This window comes from Athene noctua, chromosome 5, assembly GCF_965140245.1.
Source record: "Athene noctua chromosome 5, bAthNoc1.hap1.1, whole genome shotgun sequence".
In the NCBI taxonomy this organism is placed as follows: Eukaryota; Metazoa; Chordata; class Aves; order Strigiformes; family Strigidae; genus Athene; species Athene noctua.
In genome coordinates this window covers 19899524-19914383 of record NC_134041.1, presented here as the reverse complement: position 1 = coordinate 19914383, position 14860 = coordinate 19899524, and the positions used below count along the sequence as shown (strand labels likewise).

The window sequence follows — 14860 nt, the reverse complement described above, 5'->3', positions numbered from 1 at the left end:
TGATCTCTACACAGAAGAGACAAAAAGGAAATCTTGGGATTATATCCCTATTTCTTTCAAAGCAGTACAATGCCTTCACAGTAGGACTACCTTTTATGACAAACTTATGTGGGTTTTTTATACAACTTCAATGACACCCTACTCCTTTCAGTGTTCAGTTTCATGTAGGGAAACTAAACCTCCCTCTTCCACCTCCGAGTTTTTCTTTGCCTTGGCTTCTGTACCATGAACTCCTAGTGTTTTGTGTTTCCTCGCATATACTTTGCAAGCATGGCCACATGGTTCCACTGACCACATACAAAAACTACACCAAAGCAGACTCAGCAATCCAAGCAATCCAACTTTGATGTTTTGCACTACCTACATAAGCCAAACAGATTTGTTTTGCATTACAGTTGACTTTCAAATAACACATTTTACTATATATAAATATTATTTGTTCATAAGTATGCGCTGCAGGGGAAAAAAGGTCAGATCCTGTGAAACCAGGTTCCTGCAAAGGCATGCACTGGAAAGGGAGCTAGTTTTTATTCTGTCCTTTTCCCTTCCCTTACATTTTACAGAACAGTTAGAGGAAAAGTATTTATCAACTACTGCTAAACAAACATTCAAAATTACAATGCTATTCTCCTTCCTCTCCTCTTAAGAAAGGCAAGCTGATATAAGACAGTTCTAGCTTGTTTCTAAGTTCTAGCTTCCTTTCTGAACATTCAAGCTTCAGATAAGCAGATGAAGTATTTATGTAGTTTAAAAGGGACAGCTAACCATGTTAAATTGTAACCTACTATTTCTCAACCATCATACTAAAACATTAAGAGCATGCTGCATTAAGACTACAGTATTCATATACTTTTGAGACAGCACCTAGAAAATTACAGGGAAGCAGAAACTATGAAAGGCAAGGCTCCTACCTACATCAAAACTGCAGGCTGCCACACAACCAGTTATCCCACAACTTTATCAACATCATTTCACACTTGTGCTTTTAAGCTCTGCAAAGAAAATATCTAGGATGAAACCATGCCTATTTACGATTATTAGAAAGAACTATGAATGTCAGTGACCAGTGAAAAGAAGTAATTATTATGGAAGGAAGAGGCAATGTAGCAGAAGAATATGAGAAAAGAAGGGAAGGAGGAGACCATGAAAGTGAGAAGGGAGAGATGCCAGTTTAACAAGAACTTAATTAAAGGTAATGATGAGATGAAAGCCTGAGAGGAGAAGATAAAAATCTTGTCAGACTACTTGTGCAAAAGACAGAACAAAGAACATGAAGGGCAGCAGAGGGCAGATTGGGGGAGAATAATTTACTAGAAGTTCAGAAGAGATATAACATTTAATCAGGATATGATGGAAGTATGTCTGCAGAAATAGTAACAGTGTGCAAAGTCTAAGAAACAATCTAGTTAGAGACTACATCCTGGTGACATAGGAGCAATGTACTACTGGTACAACACACTCCTGAATACATCTTGTAACTTTTCAAAGTACAAAAGACTGACCTATTTTTTAAAGTTGTCCTTGAGTATGGATCAGACCAATCACATCTGGTTTGGGACTAGCAGAAAAACAGTATTCTTCAGTGTGAATAAGTTGTTATCAAACTGTGTGGGCATTTCCCTAGATGACTCATGACTTGCTGTGATGCAAAATAAAACTATGTTGCTCTTCCAGATATGCTATAATAATTCCTAGCTTTGTTGCTTCAAGGCCTGCCAATGTTTGAAGTCACAACACTCATAATACACAACTATTTCAGCTTTAAAATGATCAGAAGTGAATACATTAAAACAGTAATATATTAAGAACATAAGGCCTGGAATTATTCTGGCAGTTGAACACCTTTGATGTACTTATTCATGCATTTTTTCCTACATACAGAAATTCAGCAGCTGAAACTGGTGAACCGAGTAGAAATTGATTATCCATTAAAGAAAAAGGACTGTTCAGAAATAGTGATCTTCTATTTAATTGTGAACTCACATTTAATTAGAATTTATATTTATGAAGCTTGAGATAAAAATCAAGTATTAGTAAATTCAAAACCTAACAAAGAACTTTAACAATGTTTTGTTCTCTTTTTCTAAAAAAAAAAAATAACGCAAACTCAAAACAAGACTAATACTTCAATAATACTAATACTTCCTCAAAGCAATCATCTAAGAAGTATGGATTATCTAGAAACAGAAAAATAAATGGGGCTACACAGCACCAAAAGTGTTGCTTTTGCTATTAAAAAAAGTAAACCATTGTTATTTTAATAAGTAAAACCATTTTACTTGCAACAGAAAACCTTGCCATAGTTCTTCCTGGAATAAAATTTCCACAGGCTGACTACTGCACAACCTTTCCTTCAAGAGTCTCATTTTTTCAGTCTGATACCTACTGGCACTACTCCAGGCTCCATTATACTACTGTAGAACTTATTTTGGTGATAATTGTGGTTGCATTCTCATTGAATTTGAAGACTAAATAACACCCTCAATTAGTCAGCAAGAATACAACAAGACTATCTGGTTACAGCAGAGAGCTCTAACATTTGGAATAGATTCAAGCCCTCTATTATTCCTGACCTCTCATTTACTTCATGCTGTAGCATCACAAGCCTTAGTGGTGAAGGAAGGTTAAGTGCTATATGCTGTCCAGATTCTCTACTGCAAATATAATCCTCTGGTATAAGGGCCATTGTTGAGCAGCACAGCACATGGACTGCTTGGAACAGAAACATAAGGCTGCCTTTTACTGCAATGTTAGCTTTAGTGATTACCCTATCCACACGTATTGCTCTCCACTTTGAGTTAACTGTGCTTTTTATTATCACAGGACTGCCTTGAAGCTCAAGCACTACTCATGCTTGACTTGATGATGTGGCAAGGTAACAGCTATGATACAGCTCAGGTCAGTACAATTCATCATATGCTTATTCAATCAATGTTACTACAATTCAGGCAGCTCCTATGAAATTTCAGAATAGCTCTACTTTAGAATCTTCATAGAGTTATTCTCACTTCATCACAAGGTACTCACAATGAAACCCTTCCCTGAGTGTGTATGTGGCTGAAGCTGGACTGGCTGTGACAACTGAAGATACCAAAGTAAAAACAACTTTCATACAGTCTGAATGAGAATAGCACTAGATTCAGTAGTGTTGTGAAACATGTCCCACAGGGAACACATTTCTGTCCCTCTCTACCTCAAGATCAGAACTGCGCAGTGACAGTTCACCATTCATTTCCTCCCTTTTCCTACTATAGCAGAAAGCCCTGAGATTTTTCTCCTGCCCTTCCCTGGATTTGGGTTGCTTTTTTACTTCCAGCCATCAGTTCACCTGAGGCATTAGATTTTATCAAACATAATTCAATAGTTACATTACACATACTAAGAGAACAGAGGACCTTGCTTTAGGTGACCAAACAAAAACAAGATATGGTGACAAAGACTACAAGAACAAATATTTGAAAGATGACTTGATGGCAAGAAAAAAAAAAAAGGCATACATCCTAAAACAATCTTATCCAGGAAACTAAATTACCACATTTTTGAATTTACAAATGCCTAACTGCATCTTAAAAATAATAATGCAATTTTAAACTGAACTATGACAGTTTACATATGCTGAGAGTATTTTGAAAGAAGGAGTCAAGCACAAATTAATACAGTAATATTTACTCAAAACTACACAAAAACTCTTATACTGAACTGCTCTAATTTATTTCTGAAATAATACAACCTGTGGAAATATAAAAGCTACCTTTCTTCCAAGCTCTTACTGTACCAATAAAATACAGAGTTGTGTAGCAAAATTACCTAACTTAACTCTTCCCCAAGGTCAGCTTGCTTTTCAGTTTTTCCACATAGAAGATGCCTGAATGAAACTAAGTTTACTGCCAGGGATTTATGAAAAAAGACCTGCTAATACAGTAATGAAATAACAGATTCATTAAGTAGCAAGTAGATGATGGGAAGACTCACTTTTGAGCTTCCTTCATGCCCTCACAGGCAGGGAGGGATGGTGAGGTTTTTGAAAAGGGTTACCCAAACAATATATAGAAAAAAGATTTAAATTATGGTACTAAAATATTTCTGAGTCTTTATTTGGATAATAGTTTTGGATAAGGATAGGAACACAGAATATTCCAAGACAAAAGAACACTTTAAAAGTGTTTCTGCATAGTTTCTTTACAATTTTTACATTAGAAGTCTTAATTATATACAGCAGGTATTACTATTACACTAGTCAAGTCTTTCTCCAAATTTACATAGTCTCAGGCTTAAATTTTAAAGCAATTAGTAAATCAAATTCTACTTTCAAAATCAGGACTTCATCCACAGATCACCATGATCAATGCAGCAACCCCTCTGCAGCAATGCAGAACAGAAAGCCAAGAACAAATCACATGGAGTGAGATACAAAGTACTTCTGATTCAGATCATCAATCTATGGAATAGACTTCCAGAATACCTAGACTAAGTAATTCTGTAAAAATCTTCCTCTATATTGGGCACAGGGGGAGAAGGAGCTTCTATAAAGACTAAGTCCTATTAAAATAATAATAAGTAAAAAACCAACAACTTTCATCTGCTTCATGAGACCATCTATGGTAATAAAATATAAAGATCAGCATGAGTTTAATCTACATCAATTTTAATGGTGTTTCCTCTGACTGCTACCTTTGTGCTAATCAAAACAAAGCATTCTTTCAAAATGATCCTCTGTGCTCACAGTGTTTAAAGTCAGACTGAAATCAAACTAATACTTCAGTGACTACAATAGGTGTACATGAAAAGCCACTCTTAACTACAGCAATGTCTTAGACACTCCTAAGGAAGGTTACCATTTATGACAGGAAATACTATGATTGTTGATGGACCCCCAGTATAAAAAATAAAATTGATGAACTTGAGCAGGTTCAGCAGAGGGCCATCAAGATGCTCAAGAGGATGGAACACTAGCTCTGTACGAAGCAGCTGAGGGAAGAGAGCTTTATCATCCTGGAGAAAAAGCAGCACTAGGAGAACCTAACCTAATAGCAGCTTTCCATTACCTCAGAGGCCACTGCGGAGACAGAGCCAGACTCTTTACAGGGGCACACAGCACAAGAAAGAGAGACAACAGATGAAGTGACTGGGGAGATTCTAACTGGATATAAAAGAAAAAAAAATTAAAAATTAGAAAAATCACCATTACAATAACAGAGCATTGCAATAAATTGTCCAAAGATGGTGGAATCTGTCATTGGATGTTTTCAAGATCTGAACGCACAAAGCCCTCAACAACCTGGTCTGAATTCAGATCCTGCTTTGAGCAGACACTTGGATAAAGTGACCTCCTAAATCATTCTAAAAGTATTTTTTTCTGAAAAAAAACACAAAACAAAACCCATGAACAGGCTAGAGATATAATGGGATATGTATCACCTGAAGAAGTTTTAGTAAAAGCTGAATCTCAGATGTAGCCTGCTACCTATTATTTAACCACACAGAGCTTTTACAGCAAACATACATGCAACAAGCAAAGAAAGGTATTAGCAATACTGGGATGGCACAGCTACACCAATCTTTTCATTCACCCATGCATGGTAACTGAATAGCAACTTGCTAAAGATAAGTAAATAGGCAAGTACTTACCTAATAGATAGTTGGCAATACAACAAAATACCCTTCCCCAACATCAAGAAACAAGATCAGCCAAAACCAGCAAGATGTTTTAAAGAAATTAATAGTTTCAGGACTTTGTACAGGCATTTGGCAGCTGATCCTACTTTGAGGCCAGCAGCACAGCACAAGAGGGGAGGCAGAAAACTTGATGATAATACCATGCAGTTTCAGTCTCCAAATAAGTGTTGGTCACAACACTCAGTCTTTGGGTTTAACTCTATCTCTGTACCAGTGAAGCTATTCTCTCTAAAGAAACATGCAACAATAGTGGCTACTCAAAAAGGATTATCCTCAACAGTAATGAGGAAGAAAGTGATTTGAGGAACTAGGAAAAGCCTCCAGGAGGCCCTTGAGTCTAGTTATTCAAAGGTTTCAGGAATACTACTAGTTCTGCGGTATTTACTAGCGAACAGGAAAAAGTTAAAGGTTTACTGTCTTTAGAAATACCTGTCTCCCTCCAGTACAAAGTTCAGTGGAAGCAATCTACACTGAGCTAAGCATAACAAGGACTGCAGATGAAGAGAGAGATAAGCAAGATTTCAGTTTAATGACAGGTGAAAAGGAAATCAGGGTTTGAAAATGTTATGCTGTACTTAACTGCAAAAACAAAAAGGAAGAAATTTCAGGTCATGCTACCTTCCTTCTGTAGAGTAGGATGAATAGCTTCTGCTCAAACTAGTGCAAAAGAAGAGTATCTGTTTCAGTTAGTGGATCTTTTCAGAGAGTTATTACCTCTACGCAACCTTTGTATTTGTATCTTGCAGACCTTACATTCTAGAATGGCGCTGGGCAATTCCCATACCTTTAAAAAAAAACACGCAAGATAATTATTTTGTAATAGTTCATGATTATTCATGCAGTTTTCAAGGTAGCTTTGCAGACAAGATACTACTGAGACATTGTAAAGATAGAACACAATTCAAATGACTGAAGATGGAAGGCAACAGTGTATCTTGTTACAGTGTGAAGAAATAACAGCTATAAGGAGAGCTGCATAGTGTTGCTCATAAGCACACTCATTAGCAGATGTAGCTTCATACTGCATACCCCACACAGAGGAACGCAGCAACAGTACAGTTATTTCAGGTCAAGGGCAGTAACCTTACTCAAAAACCTGGGCACAGTCCAAAAGCATGCCCATTTACACAGTACACCCTGAGCACACACAGAAACCAAGAGCACAATTTCTTGGCTCTAGGTTGGTAGCTAGTTGCAGCATAACCAAAATAATGAGGGGAATGCATTCAGGCAACCAAGAAGGGGACTCTGAGGTCAGAGATAGCTATATCACTGCAAGCTGAGGCTCTGAATTGCTCAAGTTCAAAAAGTTTTCACAAACGTTAGATAAGGCAAAGCAGAACTGTTGCAGAGGAAATTATAAGTCTCAGTATAAGTCTGCACCTCAATAACAAAGTTACATGTAAAGAAAAACCTTAGATCTATTAGTCTTTCCACAAGCTTGTCCTCTGGCCTGAGCAGTCCCTTATGGATAATTGGAAGAAGACTTCTAGCTAGTTCCCTGAAAAGTGAAAAAGAAAATAGCTTCACACCGTACACACACACTAGATCTTGGCTTAGACAGCAATCATTTTATGCAACTTAATAAGACAGAAACCACTAATTAACTATCCAGGCCCAAAACAAAGGCAGTCTGAATGCTAGGAGTAGGGCTGAGTCATCTGGTTTCTCCTGTCTCCATACCCTCCAGCTGAACACAGGTTTTCTGAGCCACAGGCAGGTTTTTCTACAAGATCAGATTTTTAGATGCATTTTCTAGTAATCCTATCTGGATGTTTTGTCTCTTGTTTGTTTTGGTTTTTTTAAATGCTAGTGCACATACAGCAACTAGTGGACTGAACAGTCACGTTCAGGATAAACCTACTTTAATGTAGCTGCATAGAGGTTTAGGGTTTTTTTGGGGGGTTAGTTGTTGGGTTGTTTGGGGTTTTTTTTACACCTGCCACCTTTTCACAAAGCAGCACAGGTTCCCTTTAAAGCTTTAACATACATGCAATCAGTCCATTAATCTGCAGCAATGTAATTTCACCCTTCTTGTCAGTCATGGGGGATTAGAACAGCTCCCTTCATGCAAAGCACACTAGCAAGACTCACACAAACATCTTCAGAACCTAAAGAGGCAAACTAATAAAAGAAAATAATAAACTAAATATACAAAAACTGAATAGAAATGCATGACTTACTTCAAGTTACAACTGCCACTTGCTATGTTGAAACTTCTGTGTTATATCTGAAAGCTCATCCAAGTTTGAACGTGTCTATCATGTCTGATCGTACTTACATCAGTCACCAAACTGTAGGTTCATGGGCAGTCCAGCCAGTGATATAAGTAGAACATCTACTTCCACTTTGACAGGAAAAAAAAGGCTGAGAAGCCCACTGACAGGCAAGTGCACAGGTCAGGTGTCACTTAAGATGAACTGTGTAAAACCCTACTTGATATACACTATGTCAACAACTCTGTAGACCTCTCTCAACTCAAATGAGCCTTTCCTCTTGCTTTAGGCATGTCTAACCTCTAAAGCCCCAAGCATACATTGCTCTTCCCTTATGCTTTTTTTTTACCTCCACAGGAGGGATGCCAAACACTTGGGTTTCAGAAGTTCAATTTATACAAAATTAAAATGTCCATACCCTAGCATCCTCTTGGACTCTAATGGACACAGCTGGGTGACAGGAAAGGCCAGTGTATCCGGGAGCGGATTCTAAAAATCTTTTGTCACCTTTCCATATACTACAAATCCTTCCCACTAACTCCATTCTGTTTATGCCCCTTCCCTAATCTTGCTGTTTACACTAATTACCTTCTATTACTCCTTTCAGTCCCTTCTCCCAGCAGAAAGCTGTATGAGTTAAATACCTTCTTTTTGAAAGTAATCCAAGTTCATTCTATACTTGTGCAAGTACCTCATTTTAAACTACATGGATATTCAGGAACAATTCTCACTAGAGGGATAACAGACAATATCCTGCTTGTTTATGCTACACCCCTTAAGGTTTTTTGAAGCAATCAAATCTTAAGCAAATATTCTCCTGCTTCTTGTTTAAGGCAGTAACGTCTAATATTCCAAACAAAACTCATAAAACAGACATGGTATTAGATTTTTGTGGGTGAAAGGTAACACAGAACTTAATTTTATTTTACATGTGCTCTACATTACAGGCTTTTTTTTCGTTTTGCAATACTATCCTGTATAACCCTATTTCAACATTTACCATCTTTTTGAGTGTTTATATTAATACAGATTTAGTGTTTAAAGAACTATGATGTTTAGGTGAACCAAAGCAGAAATGTAAAGGCTAGGGGGCAAGGAGGTAAAGAAGAGTCCAGCATCTGAACAGTTTTGGTGATTTTTTGTAATATGACATAAATATGAACTATAACCCTCACTCATGCATTGTCACTAAGGTTGAGATCATCTGTGTTCAATTAAAATAGCAATCCGTAGCAACAAACTGCTATACTCTGGTAACAGCAGCTGTTAAAAGAGAAACATTTGTTGTTTGTGTTTGCATACAACCAGACAGTACTTGTATTACAGCACAAAACATTATTTAGGAAAATAGTAAAGATCGGTTCAAAGTTTTATTTCAATATATGTTACTACTTGGGAAAAATAAAAAAAAAAATAATTAAAAAAGAGAGAGAGAAATCCATTCCAAAAAGAAAAATTAGTCTTTTCATACCTTGCTCAGCAACAAAGTCTTGAGCATTAAACTTTTTTTTGTTTTCATTATTCTAACTGGCAGAGGACAAAGTACAAAGAATACTGACCTGACTTCTGCTGGTCTTCCTTCATTCTTCTACTCTATAAACCTTTTGCTAATACTCAAGAAAGGAAAAAATAGAACCACTGGCCTTTAAAACAGATTTTACAAGTCATTTCCCTAAATGGAATCAACATTTTCAACTGTCAAGACACTGATTATCAGTGCTGGAGTCTCTTTGTTTGCAGGAACAGTTCATGATGGATTAAAGTCATGACTGGTTTTCCCTGCCTCATATACCCAGGATAATGTACTTTTTCAAACAAGACAACTTCTTATAATTCTTTAAAAACCCAAATAATACAACTGAAGTCATAATTTCATTTACATATAACAACTTCCCCCCTCCCAAGAAGAAATTTTTTCCAAGGAAACAGACTTTTTGAGGACTTAAATAGAGAAACTGCATTTTGCTTTCCATGCTTTACTCCAAGGAAGTAGCATGGAACACTAACAAGTTACTATAAGCAAACAGTTCTATGTCATTCAATTTTGGAGGATTTTAGAAAACGGTGGCTAAAATATATTATAAACTGCAAGTGATACCGCCTCTCAGTTCCGCAAAACTGATGAGTGATGCAATAGGTTTTACAGAAGAACATCTGTGAGTAATCCAGCTAGCACTAATTAAGTGATCTTTGACCTACTAAGGTAGGTTAGCATAACATATACAGCTTAATTATTCATACATTACTACTTGAAATGAGTTGTACTGGACCTTGCCCCTATTGTCTGACAGTAGAAAAGTAGGTGAAAGTTGCCTCCTCTTTCCTTCCTGCTATCACTTCTTTAACTGATTATTCTATATCAAAATTAACACACTCAATATGAAAAGTCTTTATAACTTTTGTTACACAAACACATTTGATTTGCTAAAAGAATTTTTTAAACTTATATGTTACTTTCCAACTTTAGCCAGCAGTAATACTGAACTCTTACTGTCACTCCATCAAAACTTAAAATAAAGCACACAAAGCAGACAGTTATTCCAAGAAAACATGATACAGTAGCCTACTTTATTCTGAACATAGAAGTATTAGGAGTATGTATACATAAGTGTGTATTCTTAAATTAACTATGAGAGGAAATAAAAAGGTAAAGTTTACAGTTGCACTAGAACACTTCCAGGGTTCACTTGCATGTTGAGGCCAGTGTTTTGCCATTTATATTCAAGTCTGCAAATTCACCTTTGCCCTTTGGAAGATCAAAACTACAATTTCACCCTCCAGAACTCAAGAAGCTGAAATTCATCTCACACTAACATGACACAACATTTTCAGGCACTATATACCAAGGTTAATGAAGGAATTCAAGCATATAAAACTAAATCACCACTATTCCTCCCATATTTTACTCAGTTAACCTCAAGAAACAGATGTACTACCAGTCCTCTTCCAGACTATCTAGATTGGCAAGTGAAATTCTTCTCCACAGAAATAAGTAAACAGATTTAAGACAGCCTCCCAATTTCTCCCTCTTCTCAAAGAGGCAGAGAGAAATATAACACACAAATTAGAGGGTACATCAGGCCCTGAAGATTTTATTATTACTGCAGAAAGGTTTACCACTTATTATTATATGTCAGCATCATATACCAGCACAAGTATGCTGGAATACATGAAGATTTGGCACAATGACAATGATTCCCAAAAGTATGCTATAATTTACATTCGCAACAAAGCATTAAGAAATTAATGATACATGAACTAATGAGACTAAAGGAGGATGAGGCAATGGTAATAACTGGATGCTTTTGTCTAGGCTGGTGGCATAGGCAATGTAGCTTACCTACTGCCAAGTCTTGATAGGTAGCATTCTGTAAGGTCCTGTCTGCCCCAAGGGAAACATGGACAAAAGAATGAAGACCAGTGGGCAAAACCCATCCTCAAAAATAGTATTCAAGCAGCAGCACAGCTATTAATGAAACAACCGAATATTGGATGTTACAAGTTTGGAATCTATGGCCACAATACAGTATCAGTAGTAAGACAGACCTAAACTGCAGAGGGACTCGAAAGTGTAAAGAAAGAACCACATAAGAACAAGTGGAACAATCGTCTGAAAGCACGGTATTTATTTTAGCAACTGCATTTCTAACAGATTTGCGAATGCAAAATGGCTTGAGAGAGGAAGATGACAGAAGTAAAGGATGAGGTATCAGAAGGACTGCAGTACAGATAGAGGAAAAGGGACAGATCAGGTCAGGATCTCACAACTCCAGTCAACTGCTGATTTAGCTGCAACATAATTCATAAACTATCTTCACTTTCCAATTCTCACTAATCTTGCAGTAGTGTTTGGTCCACCTAATATATATGAATGCCCCATATTTTTAACGCTGTACCAAGCAAAATCAAAGAATCATACTGAAAGGACACACTCCAACTATAGTCTTCAGCATTAAGGCATACACTCACTTTCAACGTGTTGACTCTCAAGCTAACAGATGCATAGCCACTGTCAAGTCGTACAGATCAACATCAGAAGTTTTGCAAACAAAACAGTTTATGGGGTCAACCCAGAACCCACATTATATTTATTTCAGGGATATGGAGATTACTCTGGACAAGTACTAGCCTGCTCCTGTCAACTGAATGCTACCAGTAGTGGGGATATACTAAATACACTTCAAAACTACACTGGACTTGCATCTACATTTAAAGATGTGCTTCGATCTGAACATAATCTAGTTTGTGTGCTCCAAGGTCACTCCTTGGAGGCAGAGCAAGGTAAACATGGATAATCGGGAGATTCACTTTAAAACAATACTCTTGATCTGAATTAAAACGAAGATGTTCCCAGAACATCTGCATGGCCTATTCTTTCTTACAAACACCATTATAATATACTAAGTGTGAAAACCTTACACTACCTTGTCAGTAACTCTCCCAGCTCACCGTTTTTATGTTCTATATAGCTTTTCTCATTTTTTACAATGGTATTTCACTAAAATAAGCAGATATACCTGAAAAATATCATCCCTCCCTACAAGTTTGATAGAAGAGCGATTCTCAGCAATAGTTTGTGATCTTCCTGTTTATATTCTCGTGTAAACAATGTAAGGTGGCAAATGCATAAATTGTCAGCAGCATGACAATTTCTGACATGTTATATGACAGAATTACCTGACTTCATGAAGCTTTTGAAAATATCGTGTGCATGAAAGGAACTAGGTAAAAAAGAACTGGACTGCTGCCTAATGACAGGTACATTATTACCAGCCTGTTGAGTAAATCCATTTCACCATCTAGCACCAGAGTTAAGTCTGCAGCGACTACACAAATATCTAACTGTACTGGTGTAACATACTGGGTCTTCAGCACATGATCAATAATCTACAGCCAAAACCACACTAAAAATCATCAAAGAATGGAGTCTGAGGTATATTCTTTATCTGCCACACCTTACGGTACCCAAGTGCTTCATAGATTAACAAATATACACCCTAGCACACATATACCAGTAAGGCATCCTCACAGACAACATAACCAGTAACTACCTCTGTGAATTTCTTATCCGTGTACCTTACTGCCACACGGCAGCGTTAAAGCAACAGCTGGGGCCCATTATTTGCCTATGCAGATCAGGCGTCCTAGGACATCCCTAGAAGTCAACTGCTCGTTACTAGTAGTTCACAGTCGGGAAAATGAAGAAAACGCATATAATTTGAGTAAGAAGGTGGCGGTGGCCGGAAACTCGCGCGAGCGGCACCGACTCCACCTCAGGGAAGGCGGGAGGGGAAAGCAGCCTGACCCCTCTCCGCAGGAGCCACCTCCCCGGGAGGAGGGAAGGGCAGCAGCGCCCCGTAACAGCGGGGACGGGGCTGCCCCTCCGTCAGGCCCAGAGCCGATGAGGGCGGCCGCAGCTCCCGCCGGCCCCGGCCTCACAGCCTCGCACTGCAGCCGGACACCGGCGCCCCTCTCGCCCCAGGCCTGGCCCCGGCCCCGCCGCTCGCCGGCCCCGACCCTCCCCACTCACCCGTGCTGGGCCGCCGCCCGCCGCTTGTTGAGCAGGCAGAGGAGCGCGCAGGCGGCGGCAGCCCCGGCGATGGCGGAATGGCGCACAGTGAGGTACTTGCTGTAGGCGGCCATGGTGCGAGTGCAGCCGCGGAGCCGAGCCGAGCCGAGCCGAGCCGAGCCGGCGCAGAGAATGCCGGGAGGGGGCGGGGCTCGGCCGCCCTCTCCTCCGCCGACGGGACGGGCCGGGACGGCCCGCACCGAGCCGCGCGGGGCTTCGCCTGGGGAGCGACGGCGCGGGCAGGTTGTGCAACGGGGGCAGCAGTAATTAACGCGCATTCCCCACCTCCTACGCCAGCGGCCGCGCCCCCGGGGCAGGCGAAAGGAAAGGGGCGTCTCGTCCTGCGCCAGTGGGGCTGGGCCGAGCCTGCCGCCGGCTGCCCTCGCCAGGAGGTCGGGCTGAGGCGCGGAGCCGCCGAACCTCCCCCGCGGCGCCTCACCCTGCGTTTTAATTTTCTCAGGCATCCTCGGCTTGGTTCCTCCTGCCCTGTGGGGCTCCGGCCCAGGGGGGGTCTTTGTGCAGGTGTACAGTGCGATTTCTGAGTGTGAATTATGAATGCCATACAAGCGTGGAGACAATACGAAGTAAACCTTTAATTTGAGCAAAGTTTTGCCACACTGTCTGGATTTTTTGGGGGCCGTGAGAGGAGCTGCCGAGGTTGGCTTTCAGAGTGGAATGAGTTGTCACCTGTGTAAATCCAGGAAAACAATCCCTGTCGTGGGCAGAGCCACACCAGGTAGACCAGGAGATACCAGCCAGCCTTGTCCTACAAAACCAGTTATACTTGCACAGGTGCTTTTTCCAGCAGTTAACAACCGTTTGCCAAGTTACAGAATACCAGGTAGGAGGGGACCTCAAGGACCTTTCTTGGCAAAAGCACAGTCTAGACAGGATGGCTCTGCACACTGTCCAGCTGAATCTTAGAAGTGCCCAACGTTGGCGAATCCACCACTTCCCTCGGGAGATTATCCCAGCAGCTGATAGTTCTCACTGTGAAAAATCTTCCTCAAGATACACCAGTCGAGATATTACAGCAAAAACACCCATGCCAGCATAACTATTTACCCTGGATCTTCACCCGTGGTCATATCCCTCAGACACCTGATAATGTATATGAGGTGGTTGTACTTTCTAGAGGAACTGGACAGTTATGTGTTTGAAGTCTGTATTGGTGCAATGGTTAACACTGAAATGGCAAAACAATTTATCTGGTCAAACTTAAATGCAGATCAAAATGCTATTAGAATTAACGTATCCATTTTTAGTCTAAAAAACCTTTTCATACAGGCTTTTAAAAACATTTTGATATCTTTGAATGTTGTGCTTTTGTTACTGTAGTATAGGAGTGTACATATAGGTCAGTCCATTTATTGAGTATTCCTATTTCTCTCAAATATGT

General features: G+C 39.6%; 1 protein-coding gene across 2 annotated transcripts in view; it reads right to left on the bottom strand.

Annotated features, from left to right (window-relative positions):
• Window positions 1–13639, bottom strand: part of ABCD3 (ATP binding cassette subfamily D member 3) — a 32665-nt gene extending 19026 nt beyond the window's left edge. For both annotated transcript variants that reach the window (XM_074906601.1, XM_074906602.1), the window contains exon 1: window positions 13423–13639. In XM_074906601.1, the coding sequence (XP_074762702.1) occupies window positions 13423–13535 (113 nt within the window). In that variant the 5' untranslated portion in view covers window positions 13536–13639. The remainder of the gene's footprint in view (window positions 1–13422) is intronic.
• Window positions 13640–14860: the final 1221 nt, after the last annotated feature.